At 35.1% G+C, this 26,567-nt stretch overlaps 3 protein-coding genes across 5 annotated transcripts; all 3 read left to right on the top strand.

The window, feature by feature from the left end:
• Positions 1-4,252: 4,252 nt before the first annotated feature.
• Positions 4,253-8,576, top strand: LOC118027898 (serine/arginine-rich SC35-like splicing factor SCL33). Its single transcript, XM_035031400.2, has 6 exons — positions 4,253-4,412; positions 5,258-5,423; positions 5,974-6,051; positions 6,920-7,084; positions 7,607-7,753; positions 8,159-8,576. Exons 2-6 carry the CDS (start codon positions 5,281-5,283, stop codon positions 8,370-8,372), a joined length of 747 nt encoding a protein of 248 aa, XP_034887291.1. The 5' UTR covers positions 4,253-4,412; positions 5,258-5,280; the 3' UTR covers positions 8,373-8,576.
• A 146-nt stretch (positions 8,577-8,722) lies between these two features.
• LOC118027897 (glucan endo-1,3-beta-glucosidase 4) lies at positions 8,723-13,333 on the top strand. Of its 2 annotated transcripts, none has more exons than XM_035031397.2 (5): positions 8,723-9,553; positions 10,725-10,836; positions 11,114-12,358; positions 12,925-12,952; positions 13,036-13,333. In XM_035031397.2, exons 2-5 carry the CDS (start codon positions 10,782-10,784, stop codon positions 13,187-13,189), a joined length of 1,482 nt encoding a protein of 493 aa, XP_034887288.1. In that variant the 5' UTR covers positions 8,723-9,553; positions 10,725-10,781; the 3' UTR covers positions 13,190-13,333. The 2 variants fall into 2 exon arrangements, with proteins under 2 accessions (XP_034887288.1, XP_073260745.1); XM_073404644.1 differs by lacking the exon at positions 8,723-9,553 and adding an exon at positions 9,592-10,179.
• A 7,348-nt stretch (positions 13,334-20,681) lies between these two features.
• On the top strand, positions 20,682-25,517 carry LOC118027915 (probable CoA ligase CCL12). 2 transcript variants are annotated; one of them, XM_035031416.2, is made up of 14 exons: positions 20,682-21,049; positions 21,174-21,303; positions 21,383-21,639; positions 21,872-22,073; positions 22,203-22,243; positions 22,832-22,960; positions 23,079-23,152; positions 23,246-23,466; positions 23,758-23,852; positions 23,934-24,150; positions 24,256-24,381; positions 24,674-24,772; positions 24,871-25,077; positions 25,170-25,514. In XM_035031416.2, the coding sequence occupies exons 1-14, from the start codon at positions 20,778-20,780 to the stop codon at positions 25,281-25,283; spliced, it is 2,184 nt and encodes a 727-aa protein (XP_034887307.1). In that variant the 5' UTR covers positions 20,682-20,777; the 3' UTR covers positions 25,284-25,514. The 2 variants fall into 2 exon arrangements, with proteins under 2 accessions (XP_034887307.1, XP_073268269.1); XM_073412168.1 differs by having other exon boundaries at positions 23,079-23,466; positions 25,170-25,517.
• Positions 25,518-26,567: the final 1,050 nt, after the last annotated feature.

The following is a 26,567-nucleotide window of genomic DNA, read 5'->3' on the forward strand; positions in this document are numbered from 1 at the left end:
TTGAAGTGCTCTTAAAGTCAAATAATCTAAAGCTAAGATAGAGGGTTTGTCTGGTTTTTTATTATGTTTTTTCGTTAATATTGTGTGCGCCATGGATAATTTGATATTTTCATAGATTAAATTAAAAAACAAGAGGAAAATATTGCAAATACGTGCATTTCATGCATTAGCATGTGAGAGACGACCGTGATTTCTAGGCAATGTATATGGCACCACCCGGTGACTGAACATCATATTTCAGGGAGCCGTTCAAAATGTCTCGCTGCTCTTTTAACGAGAGTTCCGATGTTTGTAGTCAACACACGCAAAGTGAAGCTTCAATAACGTTTTTTCATTTTCCCTTGCAAAAAATCAAAAGAATTTGTTATTTGTTAAGTTTATCATATTTAACATTTATTTTTTTAATTGTATCAAATTTCTTTTATTTTTTTTAATTTTATCCTTTGACTTTTGATTTTTAAATCAAATTTGTCCTTTATTTTATGATATTTAATGTTTGACCTATTGTTTTGATTTCTAATTTAGATTTTTGGCTCTTTTATCAATTTTATTTTCTTTTCAATTTTGTCCTTGAATCCATGATCATATATATATTTTTTCATATTGGTCCTCATTCTCCAGATTTTTAATTTTGATTTGGATTATTTTATGAATTTGATTTTTCTTTTTAATTTTATCTTCAATTCAATATTTGATGACATTTAATATTTGGCCCTCAAAGTTTTGATTTTTAATTTTGATTCTTAGCCTTTTTTATTATTATTATTTTTAATTTAGCCATCATTCTCTTAATTTTTATTTTATTATGAATTTATTTATTTATTTAATTTTTTTTAATTTTACTTTTCAATTCAAAATTTTAGTTTATCTTCTCAAATCTTTACTGATCATCCTGCCAAGCCAAGCGATCCGGAGATAACAGATATGGTTTTACTTTACTGATGATCATGATCATGCTAACAAAAGAAAGAGATTGACGTGAAATTTCAATAGGGGAAAGGAGGCTTAGCATATGACCTGAGTCCTTGTTCTAATTATAACCTTCACACCTGTGAGATTCACATTGTTTTCTCCGATCGAGGAATGTAGGAACTCCTTAAGATTTTCTTCCTTCTGTGGAGGCTGAAGATGCCAAGCTGCCTGTTAAAATCCGAAACTATCTTAGATTAAAATTAGGATTATGTTTGTTGTAACCCATTTTTGGATCCCCACAAAAAATAAAATAAATAGCCAAAAGAGGTTAGAAAAATAACAGGAGGCATGAAGCGCCCAGAAAATGGTCAGAAAAATTAGTCAAGGAGGTTAAAAATACAAAGATGGATTTTTGACAATATATTCTTGAATGATGAGAGCCCTGGTGGATAAGAAAATTTGATTTTTGAGGAGAAAAGTCCAAATTTGGAGGTTTATGGACTTAATTGGATTTTTAATTGAATTTATAGAGGATTTGAGTGCAAGAAAAATTGATTTTTAAGTCAATTTGGGTTTTAATTAGAAGAAATTTAAGTTCTGGGGCCAAAATATATTTTTTAGGAATTTATTAGGTCAAATCAGGAGCTTAATTGCATAAATATTGAAGTTTAATGGCCAATTAGGGGCTTAATTGTGAAAATCCGAAACCAGAGACCAATTTGGAAAAGGCGCAAAGATAGAGGGGGCTGTATTGAATTGATTCAGGGGCCTAATTGAAGAAATTAGAAGTTTATTGATTAATTGAGGGTCAAATTGCATAAATCAGAGACCAAGGACCAAAGTGAAAAACGCTGCCAACAAGAGGGGCGGAGACGGAAATTGAAAGGGATGTAATTGAAATGTACAAAATATAATTGAGGGCTGATTTGGAAGTTGACATGCTGGCGCCCTTTAAATGAAACGGCGCGTTTTGTCCAAAACGACGTCGTTTCATGTAAAAAAAAAAAGGAAAAGTTCGGAACGGTGTTGTTTTGAGACACTGTTCCTCTTTCTTCTTCCCCTGGACGTGCAGCAGGGGAAGAGAGAAAGATTTTCGTTTTTTTCTTCTTTAAATTCTGCTGCCTCTCTCCTCCGCACGCTTCTGTCACGACCCGAAGCCCCACGCTCTCTCATGATGAAAATTTGGGGGAGCCGCGCCTTGCCAGCCGCGGCAACTGGCCAACCGACCGGCGTTGCCCTGCCCCATGCACAGCCATAATGAGGCCCCGCTCCCTTTCCCCCTATAAATGAAGACTGGATGCCAGCAAGCGAGGGAGAGAAAAAAGGAAAAGAAAAGGGGAGAACCCGAAGAGAGAGAGGGAAGAGAGAGAACGAACGAGAGAGAGGGAAGAGAAGGAACAAACCGAAAACAACAAAAGAAAAAAAGAAAACCGAGAACAAAGAGAAAGGAAGGAACAGAGAGAACCACCGAAAACAAAAAGAAAGAGGAGAGGAGAAGAGGAAGAAACCTCTCTCCCTCCGCCGTTTGAACAACAGCACCGCCGCTTGGAGCCGCCGTCCGTGAGCCACGACACCGCCACCGGCCTCCACCGCAACACCACCAGCGACCGCCTCCTCCGCGCCAAGTACAGTCTTCTTCCCCCCTTCATTTTTGCTGCATGCATTTTCCTCCTGCATGCAGAATCGTTCTGCATGCAGGAGGCGGGGAGGGGGAAAATAATTCCCCCCTGGTTGAATAATGTTGCTGGGCCAGGCTGATGCTGGCCCAGCGTTGTTGGTCCATTCCTTCTCTGGGCCAGACGAGTTCTGGCCCAGAAATATATTTGTGGGCCAGACTGATTCTGGCCCAACCCTGTTATCTGGGCCGGGTCTGGCCCAGACAAAAAAGAGTTGTTGGGTCGAGATCGGGCCAATCCCTTTTGGGCTGAGTCCGGCCCAACCCACATAATATATTATATTATTTATTATATTGTTTTATATTATTTATATATATGTGGATATATATCAAAAAAAAATTTTTAAAAAATATTCTAAAAAATCCTTAAAAATATTGCTGATTTTCCTGAATATTTTTATTAAAAATGGCTTAATATTGGGTTGTATTTTTATACCGTAAAGATACAAATCCAATATTAAAATACCCGGTTTTCGTCAAAACATAAAAAATATATATATATATTTACATAAAAAAAAATGTTTTTTTATTTTAATGCATACGGCCTAGTCTCTCCAATATATATATATATATATATATATATATATATATATATATATATATATATATATATATATATATATTATGACATCATATTTTTACACAACAAAGAAAATTATGAAATAATATATGTATTAACATGCATTTTGGCTTTAATAACCAGTTTATTCAAGCCATGAGAACTAGGCCAATATTTCAAAAATTCTAAAAAATTCTTTTTGTCTTCTCATAGTATTTGGGATTACGAATTTATACGTAAAACGTATTCCTAATATTAAAAACAAAGTTTTTTTATAGACGTTAGAACGGTTAGGATTTTACCCGATAAGATAAAGACCTCCTTATCGAGGAGGATTTTTCTTGAACCATGGACAGACCAACAACTAGAAACACAATAACACCTTAGTTTTTATCAGACAATCAAACAATGCAGCTTACCTTAAGTAAGACGTATTTGGGGTGCTAATATCTTCCCTTTACGCAACCAGTTCCCGTACCCGATCTCTGAGACCAGTTAGGGTTCCTAGTGACCAAAATACTAGGTGGCGACTCCCATTCCATTTTTCACCGATCAAAGACAATAATTTCTTGTCTCCCCACATTTTCCACATAGAAATAGATTTACATTCCTAGATTTAAAATGAAAAACAACAATTATATTTTTCGCCGCGACGCCGCACACGTGCGACAATGTTTATTAGCTATTTTCCAGCCAGTAGAAAGGCTATGCAGTAAAGTTAATTACAAACAGCCAAAGTTGCAATGAACAGAAGAGACAAAATATCAAACACCTTTGATGAACTCTTGCATCCTTTGTAGAGGAGCTCCCCATCCACCTCCCCGTCCGTCTGTAATGGTGAATATTTTTTATCTTGAAGCATTTCTAATTAAAGCCAGACCTAAACTAAATAAAATTACAAAATCTAATAAGAAAAAAATACCATCTAGCCCTATTGCGAGCTGATTAACTCAGATTAACTCTCTATAAAATCTTTAATAATTTTGTTTGGTATTTTTTCCCATACCAAAATACCACCATCGTGATCAATTTACAAAAACATCTTAGCCATTAGATCAGTAGACCTCAAATAGGACCCACAAGTCCACAGGCATAGAATATATTAACTCAACCCTAGTTAACCTTTACCCTTGTTGTGTGGCAATAATATATCTACAACCTCTCTACGCAATCACACTCTTTTATTCTCGCATCCGTCATCGCTACCACATCGCCGTCAGCTCACAAATTCTCTCCTCCATAAAACCCTAATTATCAATTTCACAGGTCTCTCTCTCCTTCTTTCCTTACTCCCCTTTTGCTGTCTTGGATTCTTGCTGTCGTTTCGATCTCTGCTTAGCTGCAGCTTATTTTACCCTTTTGGAGCTCGAATATCAGTGTTAATTAATTAATTCTGATTTCATGAATTACGTGGAACTTGATAGGGTTTAATGCTCTATTTAGGTTAATGGGTTTTTGTTAAAAAAGAATATAATTAATGGCTTCATATCTGTAAATGCTAGGGTTTGCTGGAAAAACATGAAGAATATAATGGGTTTGATTTGTTATTAGCAAGGAGAAGATGGACTAGGGTTGTATCTTACATTACATGCCTAGGTTAATGGTATCGTTAATGGGTTTCTTTTATATTTTAAGGTTGTGAGTTGTTCTGCTATATGATGTGTAAACGCCACTGTTAACTAAAGTGTTAATCTTTGATGTATGAAAGTAGAAAAAGATAACAACAATGAGCAACTGGAAGTCATCTATAAAAGCTGTGGAAGTAGGGATTTCAATGAAGAATAGCACTAGTTTGATAGTGGAGTTAAATTGACTAGGATAATCAAGACAAGGTATTGAAAGGAAGTGATCATGGGTTTGTTTAACATAAGTGTAATCTTTGACATTTAGTGTCTTTGAATTGATGTATGACATGCTAAGATCAATTTAGGCCTTGAACTCTTCACGTGCTGTGTTAGTGGAAAGTTGTTTGCCTAAGTCATATAAAATTTATTTATCACATGAAGCTGGTTGTTTAATTTATTCCGCATGATTTAATAGTTTCTTAATCTGGTTGGGTTTTTTATTCGTTATGATACTTTTTCCTTGACTGGTAAGTTTAAATTGCACAGAGAGAGCAAACATTTTTGTGTAAATGAGGGGAAGGAGTTATAGTCCATCGCCTCCAAGGGGCTATGGTAGAAGGGGACGGAGTCCTAGTCCTCGGGGACGTTATGGTGGTCGTAGTAGGGATCTTCCTACTAGCCTCCTAGTTCGCAACCTTCGTCATGATTGCAGGTTCGCCATCCTAAAACTTCTGCTCCTTAACATTTTTTTTAAGATTTTCTTTCTTTGCTTTTCTTTGTTTATTTTCGCAAATAGTGGCTATTATAAAAGTTTCTGCTTCAACATCTGTGTTTTCTTGCCATTATACTTGTCCAACTGAGACTGGCTAGGCACATAGAAGGTTAGAGTGCTCAGTTTGCATAATAATCATTGCTGATTTTAGGTCCTTATTAGGACATAATGAACAATGCATCCATGTGGCCTCAGGGCTCTGTGCCAGTGGGCCATAGCACTAGTTGCCACCTAAGGATAGTTTTATATGTGTACAAGAGACAGGAGTAGTGATGACAGTTATTTTGTCTAATCGTGGAGAGAAACTTCACACAAGTTAACGATTCAACTGGTGACTTTCATGTTGCCGAGAGTGGGAACCTATCCACAATGAAACTTGCCATTATGCAGTATGCTCCACTTCCTATTAATAGCTGAATATTTTGGGACCATAAACTTTATGCGTGTTTCTATCATAGATACATGCCAATTAATTTTATGCTTTTTGCAGGCCAGAAGACCTTCGCAGGCCCTTTGAACAATTTGGTGCTCTCAAGGACATTTACTTGCCTAGAGATTATTATACTGGGTGAGCAATTACTTTAGCTGTTCATGTATGAAGTTGTTTGCTGATATTTCATTTTTTTTTACTATTTCGTTAAAAAATTTCCGTTGGGGTTTTGCCTTTTCTAATCATGGTGTCTTTATGTTCCTTGGGGTTAATGGAGTCAATAGTCTTGTTTGGTTTCTTTTTCAAAATTAATCCCCCTTGTGAAACAGATGGGACAAATAATGTTAAGTTCTTACCACAGCTTTCTGTTTTTCTTTCTTCCTTTTTCCTCTCCCTTAGAAGTAACTCAGCTTGTCCTATTTTTTGTATTGTCTGATCTTTTTCCTGCACTGCATCAGAAACTTTTTAGCTTGAACTATCAATTTTTTGAAACTTTTTGATGTTATCATTCTTATAATTTTTGTGAAATTCACACAATGTTCAGCAATCTGTTTGGTTTTCTCCAAGCAGGCCCTATAACCCCCCTTCCTCCAAATTTCTTTTAGGTCATCTCTTAATGTTAATGATATACTCCTGTAATCATAAGCTGGGTTCCTTGATTGAAGTTCTTGAGATTTAACAGTGAAATTAAAGTTTTGAAGACATCAATCAAGTAATTAGAGTTCTTTTGAAGATGATGTTAATGATAGTGAAGATTTGAAGGAAGTTGGGTTTGAATACATTGTGAAGAGATTCCAAGTCTTGAAGAGTTTCAAGTCATCTTTAAACTGACACTTGCAAGGTCAGCAGTGTGCTTGCTTTTTTATATCATGACCTTCATATAATGGGGATTATGTTGGTACATTTCATTGGCAAAAGGCTTATGGTTTCCGTGCTCAGCCCCTGTTTTTGTAGCAGATGGTGACACTCATCTTCAACTTGTTTCTTTATCATCTTCTTTTGACAGGGAACCCCGTGGTTTTGGCTTTGTCCAATATGCAGATCCTCATGATGCTGCTGAGGCAAAACATCATATGGATGGTCGGGTTCTTCTTGGCCGGGAGTTGACTGTTGTATTTGCTGAGGAGAATAGGAAGAAGCCAATGGATATGAGAACAAGGGAGCGTACAAGGTAGACACCATCTTTTCTTTGTTGGCTTGCCTGATGGGATTGATTTTGATTGGCATGGATATTTTTCCTTAAACAACTATTTCTCTACTCAGTTGCGGTATAAGATGATTGCTGAAATGGCAGTGTTTTATTTGTCCATCTCTTTCTTCCTACTTTGTTTTTCATTTCGAGTTGAGTTGAGAGCATGGGGGCATTGTTAACATGTATCTGGAATGATGTGTTTCAGGGTTCAATGATTTGAATTTTTCTATTGGAAAACAAACTTCAACAAATTCAAAATGACAAGATTAGCTATTTTGTTAGATTGTTCTGGTTTCAGAATTTGTGGATTATAAGGTGGAGTTATTTCACATGCCAATCATGAGACCTGTATTTTTTTAATCTATATATTGTGTGATCAGGACTTGTTTTAAAGCTCTCTTGGTCCCAATTCAGGGTTGTATTTTATGATTTGAGTATATGCAATAATCGTCCATAGTTTTCTTTTTTGATAATCCTCCAAATGATTTCATTTTCCTACAGGGGTCGGTTTCGTGATAGAAGAAGATCACCTCCTCGTTATTCTCGGTCACCACGCCATTCTCGTTCTCCACCTCCACGCCATGCAAGATCCCCGTCCCGTAGTCGAGAGTATTATTCCCCTCCTCCAAAAAGAAGGCATCACTCAAGGTATGTAATTATTTCTTTCCAGTTGCTATTGAATTATTCATGTTTTATTTTTATTTTTTTTTTGGCACCGAATATTTGTTCCTTGTACAGGAACTTGCATGCATTTTGCTTCCAAAAGTGTGTTTATCTGTTCCAAACTGCTTGTGAAACACTGTGAAGCACTCCTTGTTAGTTCTGAATCCGATATCACCTCCCTGGTTTCTGATTTACTCTTATATATTTAGCCTCTTTGCCCTATAACTGAATTGCCCTGTCTGATGTAGGATTATTGTTATAGAAATAGGATACTTTCTGTGGTTTGTCACATGTCTTGCCATTTGCCCCACTGAGGTGCAGAGTTGTACCTTTTGACAATCCACTACTCCCACTTTAAATGTTCATGTCTGGCCTTTTGCTTTGAAGCAGATCTGTTTCACCCCAAGAGGGGAGGTACAGTCAAGAGAGGCCGTATTCAAGATCAAGGAGCCACAGCCAAACTCCAAATAGGGGTCAGAGCAGGAGCCCAGTTAGGAGCAGGAGCCGGAGCCCAGTTAGGAGCAGGAGCCGCAGCCCAAGAAGAAGCCCAAATCACGATGAATATCCTAGGGAAGCAAATGGAGAAAGATCTCCTAGTCCTTAAACCCCGTATGGAAACAGATGTTTGGAACGCTGCTTGTCTTTTGGATTATGTTTACTGATGTGAGTGCTGTTGTACCAGATGGGATTTGATCTAGGTTTTGTTGGCGTTTGTTTTCAACTTTGTAGAATACTTTATTGTTATTGCAGTTAATCCTGTTGTGTGGAAGAATTTGAATTAAAAAACATCTAAAAATTCGTTGATTTAGTTATTTGCTTTTGAAGCCCTCTATCGTGAGGGTGTTTAATGATGCAAAATGCAGGGAGGCATTTCCACCCTGATCCCCGGTGGTCTAGTTCCCTGCAAATGTTGCAACGGCACAGCTGAGCTGTTTTGAATCCCTGTCTTTTTAGCAAAAGTGGTGTTTATAGGGGACCAGCAAGTTTTAAAAAGGAGGTGCTTTTGACGTTTGGTGCCCTCTGCATCTCACTTTACAACTAAGCGAGAGCATCAAGTTTTTATTTCTGTGCAATGTTTGGCCCCATACCTAATCGGATTTGCAATCAAACACTTTGATGTCACCCAATCAAGCTCTTTACTTCTTTTAGGGCTCCACCCGACGAGATTAAAACTTTTGCGGAGATTTTATGCCGTCGCATTGACGCTCCCATCAATTTAGGTCCTCTTTGAGCTTGGGATGTAGATTGTCTCTAATTTGGCTGCATGAGCTGAATATTCCTTGTTTCTGTTTCTTGCTGCTTATCAAAGCTAACAGAAGGGAATATGCCTTGACATCCCATTTCGAATAGCCCGAATTTGTTTTTTTCTATTTGGTCCCAAAAAAAATTCTGAATTTGGTGTTGAAGACAAGCATCTCATTAATGGCCACTGGAATTGAATTTAATCATTTTTCTCTGCTTTTATCACCTTCCTGTTTCCACAGCCAAAACCGTAACCTTTTGACCATTCGTATCCCTTTCAAGCTAATAAAAATAACTTTTGGAGGGAAAACAAAATCACATAAAGGCTATATTATTTAATACAATAACTCTAATTTCTTCTTTCATTAAGTTTGAACCAAAAATAAACAGTCATGACATCCATATGATTTGCCCCAGAAAAGGACATTCTTAAGGAAATAAGACAAAACAACAGACAGCAAAAATTTGCAGGGTCTTTGGATTTGGTCATGTTGGCTATCTAACATTGGTCAAGCTCAGTGACAACAAAGCCTGCCATCAGAGGTTTGTTTCATATCTGATAACCTTCTTATGAAATCTAAACTCATTTTCTATAGGGTGGGGTGTGTTTTGGAAGTACACTTAATGTATTTAATGAAAGAGTTAATGTTAAGACATAAGTATGTGTTCTAAGACTAGAAAAGTGTGTGTGTGTACTTCTGCCTCTTTGATTCTATCCACAGAAAGATGATGCCTTTACATTAGTGGGGATATTCTTATCTGTGTAGATTGAATATCAGATTCTTTGTACAGGATCAACGTTTAGTTTTTTGAGTAGGAGGAATTGTAGTTGCCTTTTGTGGCTACATAAAAATTTGTTAACTCTTTGAAAGTTGCATACAGGGTTTGGTTTGGTTTCTTGGAGCGTTTCTGCTTTGTTGAGACCAGATACTGTTTTTGAGTCTCTTTTCTTGGTTTTCTTGTCTGGGTTCTTTGCTATGTGATGTTTTTCTTTGCAATTTAGGCATCTGGGTGCTTGTTTAGGGTTTTGGCATCCGGGTTTTTTAAGATGCAAGGCTTTCTGGGTTTTTGCTTGCTGTCTGTGGAGTTCTTTGGATTCTTGAAGTTGAAATTTATCTCCAAGTCTGTCTTTTTTCTCAAAGAGTTAATGTAGGCATGGACTTGTGGAGGTAATTTTGCACTAAATTCTCACTCTAGTATGTGCTTGGTTGCTCGAAATTTGCTGCATTGAGAATTCTCACATATTTAAAGGCAGTGTCCATGCATCAGCTTAGTATTACTTTTTCTCTGTTAAGGAGGGGTTGTTACGAATTTGATTGTAAGGTCTTTTGGATGGGCTCTCAGATGGTGAGCACATCATAATTTTCTGGTCAATGTGAATACATGGACATGAATACATATTATTCTCTGCCATATGGTGTTATTTACACCTCCCTTTCCCCTTTCGCAAAAATGGATTTGATTCATGTATATGTTTATTTCCCCGTGCGACCTATTTTGCTGTGCTTCCTAGTTCTTTTTGGACTTTCTATGTGATACCTGGCATTTTACATAGTTTTGGAGGCTATTGATTTATGATCTCCGGGTTACTCTGAACTCCATGTTTGGAATCCTTACAAGTTTCTGTCTTTGTATTACCAGCTTCAGCTAGACCGTGCTTTCTGGCCATTAATTTCTTATTACATTTTGCTTGTGTTTGCTGAACGTTTGGCAGTTTAAAGCTACGAGCTAGAGATTACAGTAGAATCTGGATTGAAGTTTTTTGGATTGGATGGTGCTTGGAAATCTTCTTTTGTTTATTGTTGGCATTTTCAGCTATGCATCAGGTACTTGGTAAACTTATTATGGTCCTTTTTGCTACTCTCTTTGTACGTATCAAGAGCAAAGTCAGGATTAGATAAAACTAATTAGACAAGGAGCTCAATCTGCTCTAGAAAAGCTGAGTCCTTATCTTGAGGCCCTGGAACTTTAGTAACTAACGATTGTGAGTTATCTGAAAATTTTCATTTTCAGAAGGAAAATTTGGATGTGAGAGTTCATGTTTCTAGAATAGGATCACCCATCTTACCATTTGCTACTGAAATCACTTTCATGAATTTGCAGGCGCATTTGTAGGAATAAATCTTGGAACTGATGTTTCTAACATGCCATCGGCTCCAGATGTGGTTTCAATTCTTAAAGCAAATCAGATTACTCATCTGCGCCTCTATGATGCTGATGCCCACATGTTGAAAGCCCTTGCAGACAGTGGGATTGAAGTAATGGTTGGTGTTACAAATGAGGAGGTCTTAGGAATTGGAGAATCTCCATCAAAAGCAGCAGCATGGATCAATCAAAATGTTGCAGCTTACTTGCCTTCAACCAACATTACAGCCATTGCAGTTGGCAGTGAGGTTCTTACCTCAATCCCTAATCTTGTCCCTGTTTTGGTTCCTGCCATGAACTACCTCCACAAAGCCCTTGTTGCTTCAAATCTAAATTTTCGGGTCAAAATTTCAACCCCTCAAGCCATGGACATTATCCCAAGGCCTTTCCCCCCCTCAACTGCCACCTTTAATTCCTCATGGAGCGCTACAGTTTATCAGATTCTTCAGTTCTTGCAAAACACAGACTCGTACTACATGTTAAACGCATATCCATATTTTGGATACACATCTGGAAATGGCATTTTCCCTCTTGATTATGCTCTCTTCCGATCACTTCCCTCAGTCAACCAGATTGTTGACCCCAACACTCTTTCTCACTATGACAGCATGTTTGATGCTTTGGTTGATGCAACCTATTATTCTATAGAAGCTCTGAACATGTCTGGGATCTCAATTGTAGTTACGGAAACTGGCTGGCCTTGGCTTGGTGGAGCCAATGAACCTGATGCCACTGCAGAAAATGCTGAGACCTTCAATAGTAATTTGATTCGGAGAGTTCTAAATGATTCAGGGCCACCTAGTCAGCCAAAAGTTCCCATCAACACATACATTTATGAGTTGTTCAATGAAGACAAGAGGCCTGGGCCCGTGTCCGAGAAAAACTGGGGCTTATTTTTTACCAATGGCAGTGCTGTTTATACTTTTAGTTTGAGCACTTCGAATCAAATTACTGGAAATAATTCTGATTTCTGTGTTGCGAAACCAAATGCGGATCCTGGTAAGTTGCAAGCAGGGCTGGACTGGGCATGTGGGCAAGGAGGGGCTAACTGCGATGCTATCCAAGAAGGGAAACCATGCTATCTTCCTAGTACTTACCAGAACCATGCATCTTATGCTTACAATGACTATTATCAAAAAAAGCGTTCTGTTGGTGCAACATGCGACTTTGATGGTACTGCTGCAACGACTACGGTTGATCCCAGTACGTTCATCTATTATTTTCCCGTTATTTCTTTAATTTATTTGGTGAGCTTGAGTGCGTTTTTGCAGATGACTCTAAACTGATTGTTCCAAGGAAAATGCTGTGATAGAACTTACTTTCTATTCTTGTTTTTCTGCATGCTCAGAACTGCTGGGTTTCCTTAACAGGGAATTTCTCCGTGCATAGTGGGATTTTACCATGCTCTTGTTTAATGAAAGATGGTTTGAAAGTCTATGCATCAAATATTATTTTCACATGATGTCCATTGCTGTGCCTTACATTCACTCCGCTCTAGATGTTCTAAGGATCATGTTAATTGTAACGACATAAATAACTGGAAATGAACTCATGAAGCAAGCTAGCTCCAGCCGATAGTCTCTGAAATGCCAGTACTTGGTGGTAAATAGAGGTCCCGCCAAATGGGCTTTGAATATTATTCTCTTTGCATCCTGTCCTCTGTCTGATTTTCCTAACAAGTGGGAAGAAAGCGATGGAATCGCTACCGCAAATCAATAGTTTTTATTGCTTTTGTTCCTAATTTAGTTATTTATGGTTTGTTCTTGCAGGTCATGGATCCTGTAAATTTACCGGGAGGTGAGAATCTGAATCTGCTTGCAGTTGATCCATTCTGCACTAAACTTTTTATAGTAATTCACCTAATTTCTGCATTGAAACAGTTCAACTATCACGCCGAACTCAAATGGAGGATTTACAACAATTGTGGCACCTGGACCCGTGACGCCTCAAGGAGGGAGCGCGACTATGAACCTGCAAGTTTCAAAAATTCGGTTTCTAATATCAGCAGTGTTTCTTGCTCTAGTCTTGCTTTGACACCTTGGTCCCTCCAGTTTTGCATCTTGTTAGGTGTTTCAATAAGTGCTGAAGATCACTCCCTCACTGAAAATGATTAAAAATGCACGATGTACACTGATTAAATAATATATAGGAATGTTCATATGTTGTTATTTGGTTCCACCAATTTGTTTCTGCTCAAGCCCCCCCCCCCCCTTTTTTTTTGTCATTTTTGTTTCCTTCCCCTTCCCCGGTCAGCTTTAGGGCTCACTAGAATGTGTAACATTCAGGCAACCAGGCTTCATTTTTTTAGGACAACGGAATCAGTTAGACGTCGATTCTGTAACAAGTTCAGGGAGATATACCCTTCATATAGGCATCATTCTTGAAACAAATTGCTAAAAGTCATCTGGGAATGAAATGCATTCCTTCTGTATCTATGCTATGCTAGCGAAACGTCTTGAGATCACGATACTTAGTCACGTGTTTGCCCGCAAGTCCGGAAGCTCATGATGCTGCTAGGTTGAAAGTGAGAGATGTGATTCATGTGTTGGCTTCCCGATGCGTTGGAAACTCAATGGTAAAGTCATATAGCTGCTATTACTTTGCGTTCGAATCTAAGAAGAAATTTCTTCGTGTTGCATTAATGGAATTGTGGATGATTTGTTTGGAATGGAAAAGCTTCTACGAGGAAGATTAATCCGTCAACATTTAAAGAAACAGAAAGCAGAACCAAGCCAACTATGAACCAGGCCGCTGGCTGGAGAGCAGCTATGAACCCATAAGCAAATGCTTTTGAACAACAGGTAGGATCATTCAGCATGAAAATCAGAGTGTTGTACCAGTTGGAAGGAAAAATATTCGAAGTCCAATTTGGTGGATTCATTTCAAATTCCAAGACAGATCTCCTTCTACCATGTTACTACTTTCGTGGTCTTAGGTTAGTTTTAAGTGTCTTAGCAGAGGGTTGTAATAATATGGATTCAAATCACTAGTATTCCATGGACTTTGGTTACTCACAGAGTAAAAACAGCAATTTTATCTTCAAAATTCCAAAATAAAATAAAATAAAAAAAATTTGGTGTCCACACACAAACAAATCGACTTGAGTTCTTACCAACCCAGCTCAGGTGGTGGGTCAATGCAATTTATGACTTAAAAAAAAAAAATATTCTTTTAATAAAAAAAAATCAGTTTTTAAATTCGAATCAGGTTAGTTTCTAACACCTGTTTTTTGAGAGTGTTTTTTTCTTTTAAAATATCAAATTGTTGATTTTTATGGTTTTTATATAGATGATTTTAACATATTAATGTAAAAGATAAATTAAAAAATTATTTTTTAAATTTATTTTTAATTAAAAAATATTTTTAAAAACTCTGCAGTCTGATCACATAACACTAACATGATCACATGAAACATCAGGCGATGCCAAAAGGATTTTGTCGTATATGTAATCAATCACATGTCATTGTTTGTGTGCAAAATGACAAAACAAAATAATAATTTATTGATCTTGTTGTTGAAACAAATGTAAGAAAAATTAATAAAAAGTATTATACATTAATACCTTATAAAATCAGTCCCAAGTTCCAAACAAACCTCAAACCATATTTTTAAAATCCAGTCGATAAGTTGATCCGAAACTTGATTTGATTTGAAATTGAAACTGAAATAAATTAAAGAAAAAACAAAAAAAAAAAAAACTTGATGTAACCTTGCAATCTAGTTAAAAACCCAGTTGTAATTCGTGATTTTTTTTATTAAAAAGATATCGTTTTAATTTTTTTTAAAAAAATTTGACTAAAACGATCCAGTGATCCGGTCAAAACTCAAAATCCGGGCCTTGAATAGGGCTGGTCACTAGACTAAATCTAAAAACTATGCCTGAAATCATCAAATCTAAGATTGTCTTTAGAATAATTGAAAAATATAATTGATAGAAACCATAATGGATTGAGGTTGATGTTACCAGTTTTTCTATGAAGTGTCACTACATCATTTATATTACTGCTAAATATCCTAAAATTAAATCTAGAAGCTTCTATTTGAATCAATTTTATTGTTTTTCTAGACATTTTTGAATTTATTATTTATTTTTGAATTTTATATTAATTTCTCTTTGTGATTTTTTTTTCTATTCTAGATTGGTATATAAACCTTTTCAGGAGGCAAGCTTTGTAAGGTTAGGGTTCTTTATATTTTTATTCTAATTCAGCCTTTTGTTTTTTTTGTTTTTGCATTTGCTGCTGTCCTGACATGCTTCCGCCTGAACCGACGATGGATGGCAGATGGCTTCTGTCATCCGTGCAATCACATGGGCAATAGGCTCCACATAAATCTGTCTTCAATTTGACGGGACAGAACACTAAACAAAGCAAATGTATTCACTGGGACTAAATAATAGCACTCAAAATCTTAGTGATCTTGGTAGGTGGCACAATTCTAGCAAAATTAATAAGAATATTATGCATTAATACCGGTAAAGAATCGGTAGAATCACAGCCACAAATTCAAAACGAAACCTGAAATCATCAAGTCCTAGGATCAATGAAAAATTGATAAAAAACCATACTGTTTCGAGGCTGATTTTACCCATACATCGACCCATATAAGAGCAAATTTGAGCACTTGACCGAATACTAATGCAAGCGAAGGGGCAACACCAAATCTTAGACTTGATATGATGATGTTGAGAGTGTATCAGTTTCTAGAATTTTTCTTTCTTCTGGAGCATGGCACGAGGGAGTTGTGTGAAGTCTATTGTGTATCTACTATATCTAGAGATATTGATACCAAGAAATTGATGACATTGTTGAAATTGCTTCCATGTGTTAAAAAAGAAGGGGAATTGATTGTCTTGAAGAGATTAGATAATTAGAGTATGTTTGTATACGCGGCTGCGGTTGCGGCTGCGTTTTATTTAAAATGCAGTCAGCAGCCGTTTGGTAACAAAAAAACTTGATTTACTGTGCATGGAACCCACGTGTTTTTTGCGTTTAAAACGCTGAAAATGAAAAGCATAAAAAACCTGCTTTGCACGCACTGTGGCATGTAAAAACGAAAGAACAGTGCAATTCACTGCACTGTTCGCTGTTTTTTTTTTTTTTTAGTGTGTTAATTGTATTAATTTTTTTTTTTAAAAAAACTAGTTTAGAGAATTAAATTCATTCGCGATGTGAACAATATTTTTTTCTTGAAAAAATAGCATAGAGTGAATTAAATTTACTCGCACAATAATATTAATTTTATATCTGATAATATTTTATCTAATTTTATTACACGCTCAAAAAATTATGAAAGCTGTAGTTCTTATCGGATGAATTTTGTACGTAATGGAATTATAAATAGTTTAATGAAATAATAAAAAATATTTTATATAAAATATTATTTTTTTTATTATGTAATAGAAATAATTAATTTTACAATATTTAAATTTAAAACCATCAATATTAATATATATTTTTTAAAATTATTTTATAATCTCAATTTCAAAAGCATTCTTAACCAAACACATTAAATTACTATTTTTTCGACCTCAATTTTAACCACAGTTTTAACCAAACATCTATTTTTTCAAACCAACCTCAAGTAAAAGTACTTTTTATAAAACAACTTTTTTCAAACCACAACCACAACAGCTACCGCAATACCAAACACACTCTTAACTTACTTGATGAAATAGTTTCATACTCATATTATGTCGTTGTAATTAGATAGTTTCTCAAACAAATATAGAAAAGATAAAAACTTGTTTCTCCTAGCTATCTGAACTTTTTATCAAGACACAACACAGACACAAAGAAATGGAGAGGAAGGGCATGGATGAAATGGAAGCGAATGATATAATCAAGGCAGGTCTATGTGTAGAATGTTAGGATTGTTGTCATTAATATGTAGCAATCATGAAATAATATGTACAGCTTACCCTAAAAAATAAGGTTACCATTATTTAAAGACTACAATAATAATTGCACAAATCAATGACAAAAACTATACAACTTATGTGCTGCCGTCATTTATATCATAATTGATGGTCTCTTATCTTACAATTGATACCTATAAATAGAGGCATTATTTGAGAGTAAAATGAGAGAAAGAGTGTGTGAAGAAAAGAGAGGAAGAGAAAAAGAGGAGTGGTTGCCAAAAACAGCAGTCCTATTGCCATATGCAACAGTATATGAGAGCAATGAAAATTGAATTTGACACATGAATTAAATATTGTGTTAATATCTATAGCTTCTAATATGCAATTATTAGTACATCACCGGTCGTATTCTTTAATATAAAAGATGCCAAAGAATCTCACAAAATACTCAAAGAAACAATTGGTGCTGCTAAAGGGTCAGACCCTAGACAGTTGTGGCAAAAGCTTGTGGATATATAAATTAGAGAATGCCAAACCCACTGTGTATGAACATGGCCTGCTTGCACAAACCGGTTTAATTACAACTGCTGTGATTCCACAACCAATGAACCTCCTCGTTATTGCTTCCCTTCCCCGCAACTTTTTTCACGCTTTTAGATGCGTTGGAAACTCAGCTCACGCAATACGATTTTGTGCATTTATCGAGCTCATGCTGCTAGTGTGGATTTATCGAGGTTATTAAATATTTAATCTTCGCATGATATGGCTCTTAGCTTCTCTGGACGTCCTAATTATGAATTATTATAGTAATTATATGCAACTCTTTTCATGCTTTTAGATGCGTTGGAAACTCAGCTCACGCAATACGATTTATTGATAAGCTACTATCTCTCATATTTATTGTGTAATATTCATAATGGGAACACTACTTAATTATATTGTAATACTTTTTCATTAATGCCCTTCTATATTCGGTGATTATTTTTATGTATAAATGGGACTCTTCGTATTGACCTTACATTCAAATAAATTCATATGATTTTCTCCTCCTTTTTTTTCGTCTTATTTAAACACTAACAACGATGATCACTGCCGGTAAAAGCAGGCAGAGCTACGCTTAATCCAGCATGTTTGTGTTAACTAACACATGCAGATCCAGTTCTGCAGCGAAGCATGAACACCATATCTAGTGTTTTGTAGGAAATGGAAAGATATTTTGACGACGTAGTATCTTATTTTTGGATGCATGGATGGCTACATGTGAAAATAATCTCCAAGGAAAATTGGAGAAATGATTCTACATGTCCTTATATATCCAATTTATTAATTGTTATATTCTTAATTACATTTAATAAATCCTTATAAAGTTTTTATATTTCCCATCTATCATTTCATTTCATCATATTTTTGCTATTAAAACTAATGAAAATAAATCACATAACTTGAATATGATTAATTAAATTTAAATTTTATATATCCAAAATAACCTCATTAAAGAAAGAGAAGAAGATTTGAAATTCTAATTATTCACATTCTGCTCGTACTATTTATAATACTCCTTTTTCACATGTTGCTCGTACTATTTTTTTCTTTCCATGTGAGCAGATGGACGTAAAAGCAAAAAAAATGGGTCCAGATTTCATAATCTTGGATTAAAAACGTGCTGTTAAATAGATTAAATAATAATAACAAAAGATCGAAAATATGGTGGGCTAGCTCGTCTTTGAAATCTTTTTTTTTTATTTTTAAGCAAATGGGAGTAGTGGGGCATATATATTTGATAAAAAAAAGCTGCAAGTGCTGTGCTGTATGATTGATTAACCTCACACATGATTGTACATGTAAGAATGATTATACTCTGTATGATCCTTTAATCATCGGTGTCATGTTATTAACATTATCATCCTCACACATTAACATCCTATTCACTATCATCTTTGTTTTCCACACGATTACATATGGTGTTTATGGATTCAATTCTGAGAAAAGAATATATTAGGGTCGTTTACACTTTTGATGAAATTGTTAATTAGAAACGAGATTATAGAAGTTTGCTGGATGTTTTTTTTTTAATGTTTTTTAGGTGAAAAATAGTTGGGATATGGATTTTTAAGATCTAGAAACATAGGTTTTGCTTTTATAGCCATGAAAGCCATCTTCAATTATTGGAAAAGATGGTAGACGAGTGAAACATTGTCTATCACTCGTTTAATTAAAAAAACAACATTTTAAAAAAATATATGTTATTTTTTTTAAAAAAAACAGGTGTATGAGAGTTCTAGGCCCGGGCACACTTGCGTTTGGTCTTTTAATTTTTCTCATCTCATTTTTTTTTTTTTTATCTTTTCACATTTTATAATTAGACTATTTTTTTGAAAAATAAATTATTCAAATAATTAAATAATTATTAGATTATGCCATTATTTTCAGAAAATATTAGTGTCTCTTATAGTAATATTAATATTGCTTTCTGAATAATTATAAATGAACTCAATATGCATTTTTTATTAAATGAGAATGAAATGATCTATTTTTTTAAAAAAATTATTGTAATTATTTTATTTGATTTTTCTCAAGTTAATTTATTGTTTTTATATCTTTTAATACCATTCATGTCAAAATTATTGATTCTTTATTTTATTATAATTTGCTTTTAAAATTATGATATTTTTTAAATAACAAAAACTTTAAATGAAACAAGATTTGGTAAAAGAAAACATATTAATAAGGGAAAAACATATTAATTAGGGATTTTTTTTTAATTTTTTATCAAGAAAATAGTTTTTATATGTTAAAACTTTTTTTTGGAATATTGATTTTAATTGCTTACAATTTTCTATGAAATAAACAACATAGCTAAAAAAATATATTTTTTTGGTTAAAAAAAACATTAATAACAAAAAGAGAATTTACACTAATAAATCATATTTTCTTCTATAAAATTTAAATTATCACATTTCATATTAAAATCCACTTTTATTATTATATTATTAAATAAAAGAAATTTTGAAAAGTATCTTGTGTCACGAGTTCAAATATTTTCATACAATTCTATTTTTCAACTTTCAACTTTAATTTCTAGTTAGCATTAATATTTTTTTTTTATGATTTATTAGCTTATATAATTTTCATTTTATTTTATTAAAGACACATTATTCTGAATTAAAACTTTTTCCTAGAGTTAAAAAATACATTAACAATGCATGTGCATTCTTCTCTAGCATGTTAGAAATTAACTTGGGATTTTGTAAATAAGTTTGACAATGCAAATGCATTTCTCTCTAGGAATTTTGCGTAATTATAAAACGTGTTAGAGAATAATATAAATTACATTCTAGGATCTCATTATTTAAGTTTTTATGTTGTGATGGTTTTTTAATATGATATTAAAGTTTTATTGATCAAACTTGTTACAAGTTTGAATCTTATCATGTTTTCATTTATTTAATAAAAATTAAGCATAAAGTAATGTGAATTGTATAAATTTATATTTTTTAAAGAGCTTTTTATTTATGAGATGTGTTAAAAAATTAATATAAATAATATTTTTGAAGTCATTTAATAATTTAAATTTTAAGTTGAAATGATTGGGATGATTAAGTTTTTAGATTATGAATATACATTGAGAAATATGAGTAATTGGCTGGTTCTATTCTATAAGAATACCAAGTTTTCACTTGGCATAGGGACCAACCGGCACTATTCTCCCATCTCTTTCTGCTTCTGAAGTTGTTGTCATCAAGACACCGACACACAAGGAAATGGAGAGGAAAGGCTTGGATGAACTGGAAGTGAATGATATAATCAAGGCAGGTCTATGCATAGACAATGCCAAAGAATTTCACAAAATCCTCAAAGAAACAATTGGTGCGGCTAAAGGGTCAGACCCTAGAGAGTTGTGGCAAAGGCTGGTGGCTAAAAGAGTGCTAAAGCCATGTTATCCGCATGGGCTGCACCAACTGGTTTACTACTCTGTCTATGCTCACTGGGATTCCACTAACAATGGACCTCCTCTTTACTGGTTCCCTTCTCTGTGAGTTCTTTTCCTTTCCCGTCTCCATAGTTAACCTTTTGGTAAAGCTAGCTATTGTATATATTTATATATATGCTTCTATTAGGACGTTCATGAATGATAGATCTTTAATTTTCTGTGTCAGGGATCAGTCAAAACATACAAACTTGGGAAGGATAATGGAAGTTCATGGTCCAAGGCTCTTAGGGACTTCATACAAGGACCCTATTTCAAGTTTTAATCTCTTTCAGAAATTCACTGTTCAACATCCCGAGGTAAGCAAGGACTGCTTCAAGTATCATAGTTATAGATTATGTTTTCTGGTGAGTTTAACATTTTCTGATGGAATTCCAGGCTTATTGGTCAATACTTCTGAAAGAACTTCCTGTTGTATTTCGGGAACCTCCGAGGTGCATTCTAGACACCACTGACAAATCGAAACGAGGGGGAACTTGGCTTCCAGGTTCAGTTTTGAATATTGCTGAATGCTGTTTACAGCCCAGTAGACATCCTCGAAAAGATGATGATAGTTTGGCAGTCATATGGAGAGATGAAGGTTGCGATTCCAAACTTCATTGTATGACATTAAAGGAACTTCGAGAACGAGTAATGTATGATACCATCTTCTTACTCTATTAATATAATGATATGCAGCTTAGGTTTCATCTTGGTGAAACATGAATATAAGTTAAAACTAGCAGCGTCTTTGACTTTTTTTTGTTTCACTTTGTCAATTTTTTTCTGCATTTCTCCTGTCTTCTCTTTCTTTTCTTCCAGTGCTGACTTCTTTCCCCCTTTCTGCTTTATATTCTGTTAAATTAATGTCAACAACATGGGTTGCAGGGTAGTGGCAAATGCAGTGGATGCAACATTTTCAAAGGGGGATGCAATTGCGATTGACATGCCAATGACTGTCCATGCGATTATAATATATTTTGCGATTATTCTAGCAGGATGCATTGTTGTATCCATAGCTGATAGCTTTGCAGCAAAGGAAATTGCTACTCGTTTGCATGTGTCTAACGCAAAGGGTATCTTTACTCAGGTCAAATCTCACTTTTATGTATCACTTGGTTTAGTATCACCAAAGGATATGAACTTGATTTTGATGATAGCTATAGCATGTTTCAATATTGTATTCAGAATTTGATTCCTGCCTTCAATTTGAATGCAGGATTTTATACTGAGAGGAGGAAGCAAGTTCCCCTTATACAGGTGAATCTTATCTTTCAGTGTTAAATTTATTCGTGTATTGGAATTTGGAAATTCCAGTTCTTAAAAGAAATAAACCACGCATTTGAATCCAGAGTTACCCTAGTGCAGCCCTCAAAAGATGCTGGAACCAACCACCAACTTATTTGCTACCGTTGGCCGAAATTGCAGAAAACATTTTAGTATTGCAGATTGATCGTCTGTATGTCTAACAATCAAGACTCTAATAGCTAATTAACAGATGCTTTGTATGCTATATTTTTATGTGCATTCTTGTTTCAATCTAGATTGCAATTGATGATGGTTCTAAATTCTCAGCCTATGAGATTATTTATTGTAGAATAATGACTCTGAGGTGCAGAAGCCCTTCTACATATCATAGATGCTAACTTCTAAGTTCCAAATAATAGTTTTTGTTTGAAGGAACTCCAAATGCCTTCATACATGAAACATTTGCCTAAGATGGAAGTCGATCCTGCAATGCTAAACTTTCTTTCTGGAATTTAGTGTGCAAATGCATTGCAGTTCTGAGTTCTGTTAGCCTTGAGACAGCATGAAAAGGAACATCATGGTTTATTCTTTCTTTTGCAGTCGAGTCGTAGAAGCTGCTCCACATAAAGCTATTGTGCTCCCTGTGAGTGGGGAAGATGTATGCATTAAATTAAGAGAACAGGATCAATCTTGGGGAGATTTTCTTGCCAGTGTCAAACACCTTCCAAGGTAATGTGCAAAGCTACTGTTTAAGGGTGGTCTTTCAAGACAATCATTATCGTTGTTTAGGTAATCATTTAGTATGAATCTGACTAAAAATATCTTGAACTTCAATGGTCTGTGAAAGGCCAAATCATTACTCTCCAGTTTATAATCCAATAGACTTTCCGACAAACATACTCTTTTCATCTGGAACCACAGGTAACAAAATTGCTTACCAAGTATTTAGTGTTTTCCATACTTTGGCTTTCTGTTGTCTCATAAGTTTTTTACTTGGTCATTGGTCCGAATCAGGAGAACCAAAAGCTATACAATGGACACAGCTTTCGCCAATTCGAGCAGCTAACGACGGATGGGCTTATGTTGATCTTCAAGTTGGAGATGTTTTCTGCTATCCTACAAATCTAGGATGGGTAGCAGGACCAATTGTGCTTTATGAAGCCTTTCTAAGCGGTGCAACTTTTGCTCTCTATCATGGATCTCCTCTTGGCGGTGGTTTCGGAAAATTTGTTCAGGTAATGTGTCTGATAATTATTCTGCTTTGCTATAAATTCCATGTCTCTAGTGACTCCGTGCTTACCCTCAGCTTTAAGCATTCATAACAAATTGGTTGAATTTCTAGAATAAACAGAACAGATTGGGCACCCTTAAAAATCATTGAAACCAACAAAAAAAGAAAAACAAATAAGGCAAAAAGCAAAGCAGACCACAGGAGGCAACAGCTGCATGAGTAAACAGCCAAGGCAGGGTGGGTTCTTCAGTAGGATGAACAAAGCAACTTATCCTTTTCTATTCCACCTGTTCAGGATGCCGGTGTGACTATTCTGGGCACGATCCCATCTATGGTAAAAGCTTGGAAGAGTACAAATTGCATGGAAGGCTTAAATTGGACAAAGATAAGGTTATCTTTTCTTCCAACTACGGTTAAATCTTTGCTTCCACATTTCCGGGGGACTTGAAAAAAAAACAAATGCATCTGCAGATCCTTTGTTACTGCTGGAGAAGCCTCTCATGTTGATAATGGCCTCTGGCTTTCTTCAAGAGCTTATTACAAGCCCATTATTGAAGTTTGTGGAGGCACGGAGCTTGCATCAAGCTACCTCCAAGGAACTTTATTGCAGCCACAGGCCTTTGGAGCGTTAAGCACTGCCTCAATGGCTACAGGCGTTGTCATTCTTAACGACAACGGAGTTCCTTATGTAAGAGCGCAAGTGAACAATTTCAAAGATTTCCATGATAAAACAATGGAACTTATCCAATGAATGTGCAGATATTTTACCTATTTGGTCTTGTCTGTATTACAGCCAGATGATCAACCATGTGTTGGTGAAGTAGGCTTATTTCCTTTAATCATGGGAGCATCAGATAGATTGCTTAATGCTGATCATGACAAAATTTACTTCAAGGGAATGCCAATGTTTAAAGGAATGGTATGCTAATTGCTGCTTTTTTTTGACATTTCCATCTTTAAGTAGTGTTTGGTTGTCTCAAGACATGAAAAAAAAGATTAGTGGAGTTAGACAGGACATGTGTCCTTGTACCTCTTGTTTTGTTTTGAAATGACATAAATTCACTTCAAAACTGTCTCATAAACATTCATTTTATATCTTTGTTTCGGTGTCTCCAAACAAATACGTTTCTGCTTCTGTCCAAACTTGTAAGTAACTAAAATCCTTATCAAGAAGTTGACAGAATTGCCTTCTTATATCCATTAATTTGCAGCAACTCAGGAGACATGGAGATATCATTAAGAGAACTGCTGGAGGCTATTTCATTGTGCAAGGCAGGGCTGATGACACCATGAATCTTGGTGGCATTAAGGTATTCCATTCTCTAGAACTGCTCCTCTTTCAACTTTTGTAAGGCTTGTTTTCCAAGTTTTGAACCTCAATTTTTTTTTTTTTCCTGATCATTTGCAGACAAGTTCTGTCGAAATCGAACGTGCGTGTAACAATGTTGATCAAAACATAGTGGAAAGTATTGCAATAAGTGCAGCACCAGAAGATGGAGGTCCAGAACTCCTTGTGATGTTTGCTGTACTAAAGGAAGGATATAGTTCAAAACCAGAAGATTTGCAGAAGAAATTCACCAGAGCCATACAGACCAACCTCAATCCTTTGTTCAAGGTTTGTCACTTCCCCTCCACTTGTCAATATACTTACATTCTTGAGGTGTTTCTGTAGTGGTAACTGGTAAAGTTTTTGAATGTTTTTGACAGGTAAACCATGTGAGGATTGTCCCCGAGATTCCTAGAACTAGTTCCAACAAGTTATTAAGGAGAGTTTTAAGGGACCAAATGAAGAAAGAGCTGTCCGTTCGAAGTAGAATATAATAGGAACAAGAACGTGTTTGAATATGAAAATATAAAAATAAATTCATCTCCGAAGTATTTTTAAAGTAGTTTTTTGTTTAAAAACACAAGGAGAACCCATCTCTTCTGTCTCATCCAAGGCTTGTGTCGCGACCCGATTCCCGGATTCATGACCGGTATATAGGCAAGGTTTCTATCTAAGGTTCCATACCTATACAAATCCAAACTTACATACAATCTTATCCTTTAAACAACTCAATTAGAGTTCAACGCAGGACTAATAATAAAACTAATTCATAATATAATTTAATTGTCTTAATACAAGAGTTAATATAATTTCATAGTTTTGAAGCACTAACTTGACATAAAAAGAAGGTATAATTACAACCAAAAAGCAGGTTTGGAAGGTTCAACAAAAATAACTTGCTATCAAGCTATAAACCTGAAAATAATAATAATGAGAGGGTGAGTTCAACAACTCAATGAGTAGATAATATTCAATACACACACACACGAGGTAATACAACAATGAAAATATATATACAATTATGACTCTAGGTTCTTATAGAAATGTTTCTCAAATAGGCCATAATAAGAAGATCATATGGTAAAGCTTGTCAGAAAATCAAAATGTAATAAGCATGAGGCTTCGTACTGTGGGATGATCAGTCCACACAGGTTGGTGACTGCCTCGATCAATTAGGGTTCAGATACGATGTGCACAAAGATTAACACTACCCTGTTAGCATGGGTATTCTGATTGACATACCATAGGTTCATAATCATAATCAAACAAACATATTCATATCTCAAAGCTCAACTTATGACATCAATCAAATGAGGAGCTATCAATTCAGAAGTCAATTCAAAATATATACTAGTTCATATCAAGAATTCAGATTCAATAATTGATCATACTTTATCTTAACAAGAATAATAATCAACATATTATTATCAAGAAGCATGATCCAATTCATATTAACAAATCAAATATTTATAATATTTCTCATGCATAAAAAAAATTATCCACTCACTTGACTCAAAAGCAAATAGAAATCAAAAGCAAACACTGAAGACAATTCTACTAACGTCCTGTCAGTAGAATATCAGGATTATCTGAATACAAAGGAGACATATTCAAGAACAACTTGAAAGAACATTTAACCTATTTAATACACTTAACTAAGGGTGTATTCCGTAACCCTATATGTTTTTGAACTAACTAGTTAATTTTCTTAAAAACCCAAAAATTAACAGTTTTCCTGAAATCTAATCCATAATAAAACAAATAACAAGACTTAATAA

Source organism: Populus alba, chromosome 1 (genome assembly GCF_005239225.2).
Source record: "Populus alba chromosome 1, ASM523922v2, whole genome shotgun sequence".
NCBI lineage: Eukaryota > Viridiplantae > Streptophyta > Magnoliopsida > Malpighiales > Salicaceae > Populus > Populus alba.

Excerpts from the sequence above, each read along its gene's own strand:
- LOC118027898 (XM_035031400.2), top strand. The coding sequence starts at position 5,281 with ATGAGGGGAAGGAGTTATAGTCCATCGCCTCCAAGGGGCTATGGTAGA. Across the intron at positions 6,052-6,919 it reads CCTAGAGATTATTATACTGG|GGAACCCCGTGGTTTTGGCT; the intron begins GTGAGCAATTAC and ends TTCTTTTGACAG. Across the intron at positions 7,085-7,606 it reads AGAACAAGGGAGCGTACAAG|GGGTCGGTTTCGTGATAGAA; the intron begins GTAGACACCATC and ends ATTTTCCTACAG.
- LOC118027897 (XM_035031397.2), top strand. The coding sequence starts at position 10,782 with ATGGTGCTTGGAAATCTTCTTTTGTTTATTGTTGGCATTTTCAGCTAT. Across the intron at positions 10,837-11,113 it reads CATTTTCAGCTATGCATCAG|GCGCATTTGTAGGAATAAAT; the intron begins GTACTTGGTAAA and ends ATGAATTTGCAG. Across the intron at positions 12,359-12,924 it reads AACGACTACGGTTGATCCCA|GTCATGGATCCTGTAAATTT; the intron begins GTACGTTCATCT and ends TTGTTCTTGCAG.
- LOC118027915 (XM_073412168.1), top strand. The coding sequence starts at position 20,778 with ATGGAGAGGAAAGGCTTGGATGAACTGGAAGTGAATGATATAATCAAG. Across the intron at positions 21,640-21,871 it reads GAACTTCGAGAACGAGTAAT|GGTAGTGGCAAATGCAGTGG; the intron begins GTATGATACCAT and ends CATGGGTTGCAG. Across the intron at positions 22,074-22,202 it reads CAAAGGGTATCTTTACTCAG|GATTTTATACTGAGAGGAGG; the intron begins GTCAAATCTCAC and ends ATTTGAATGCAG.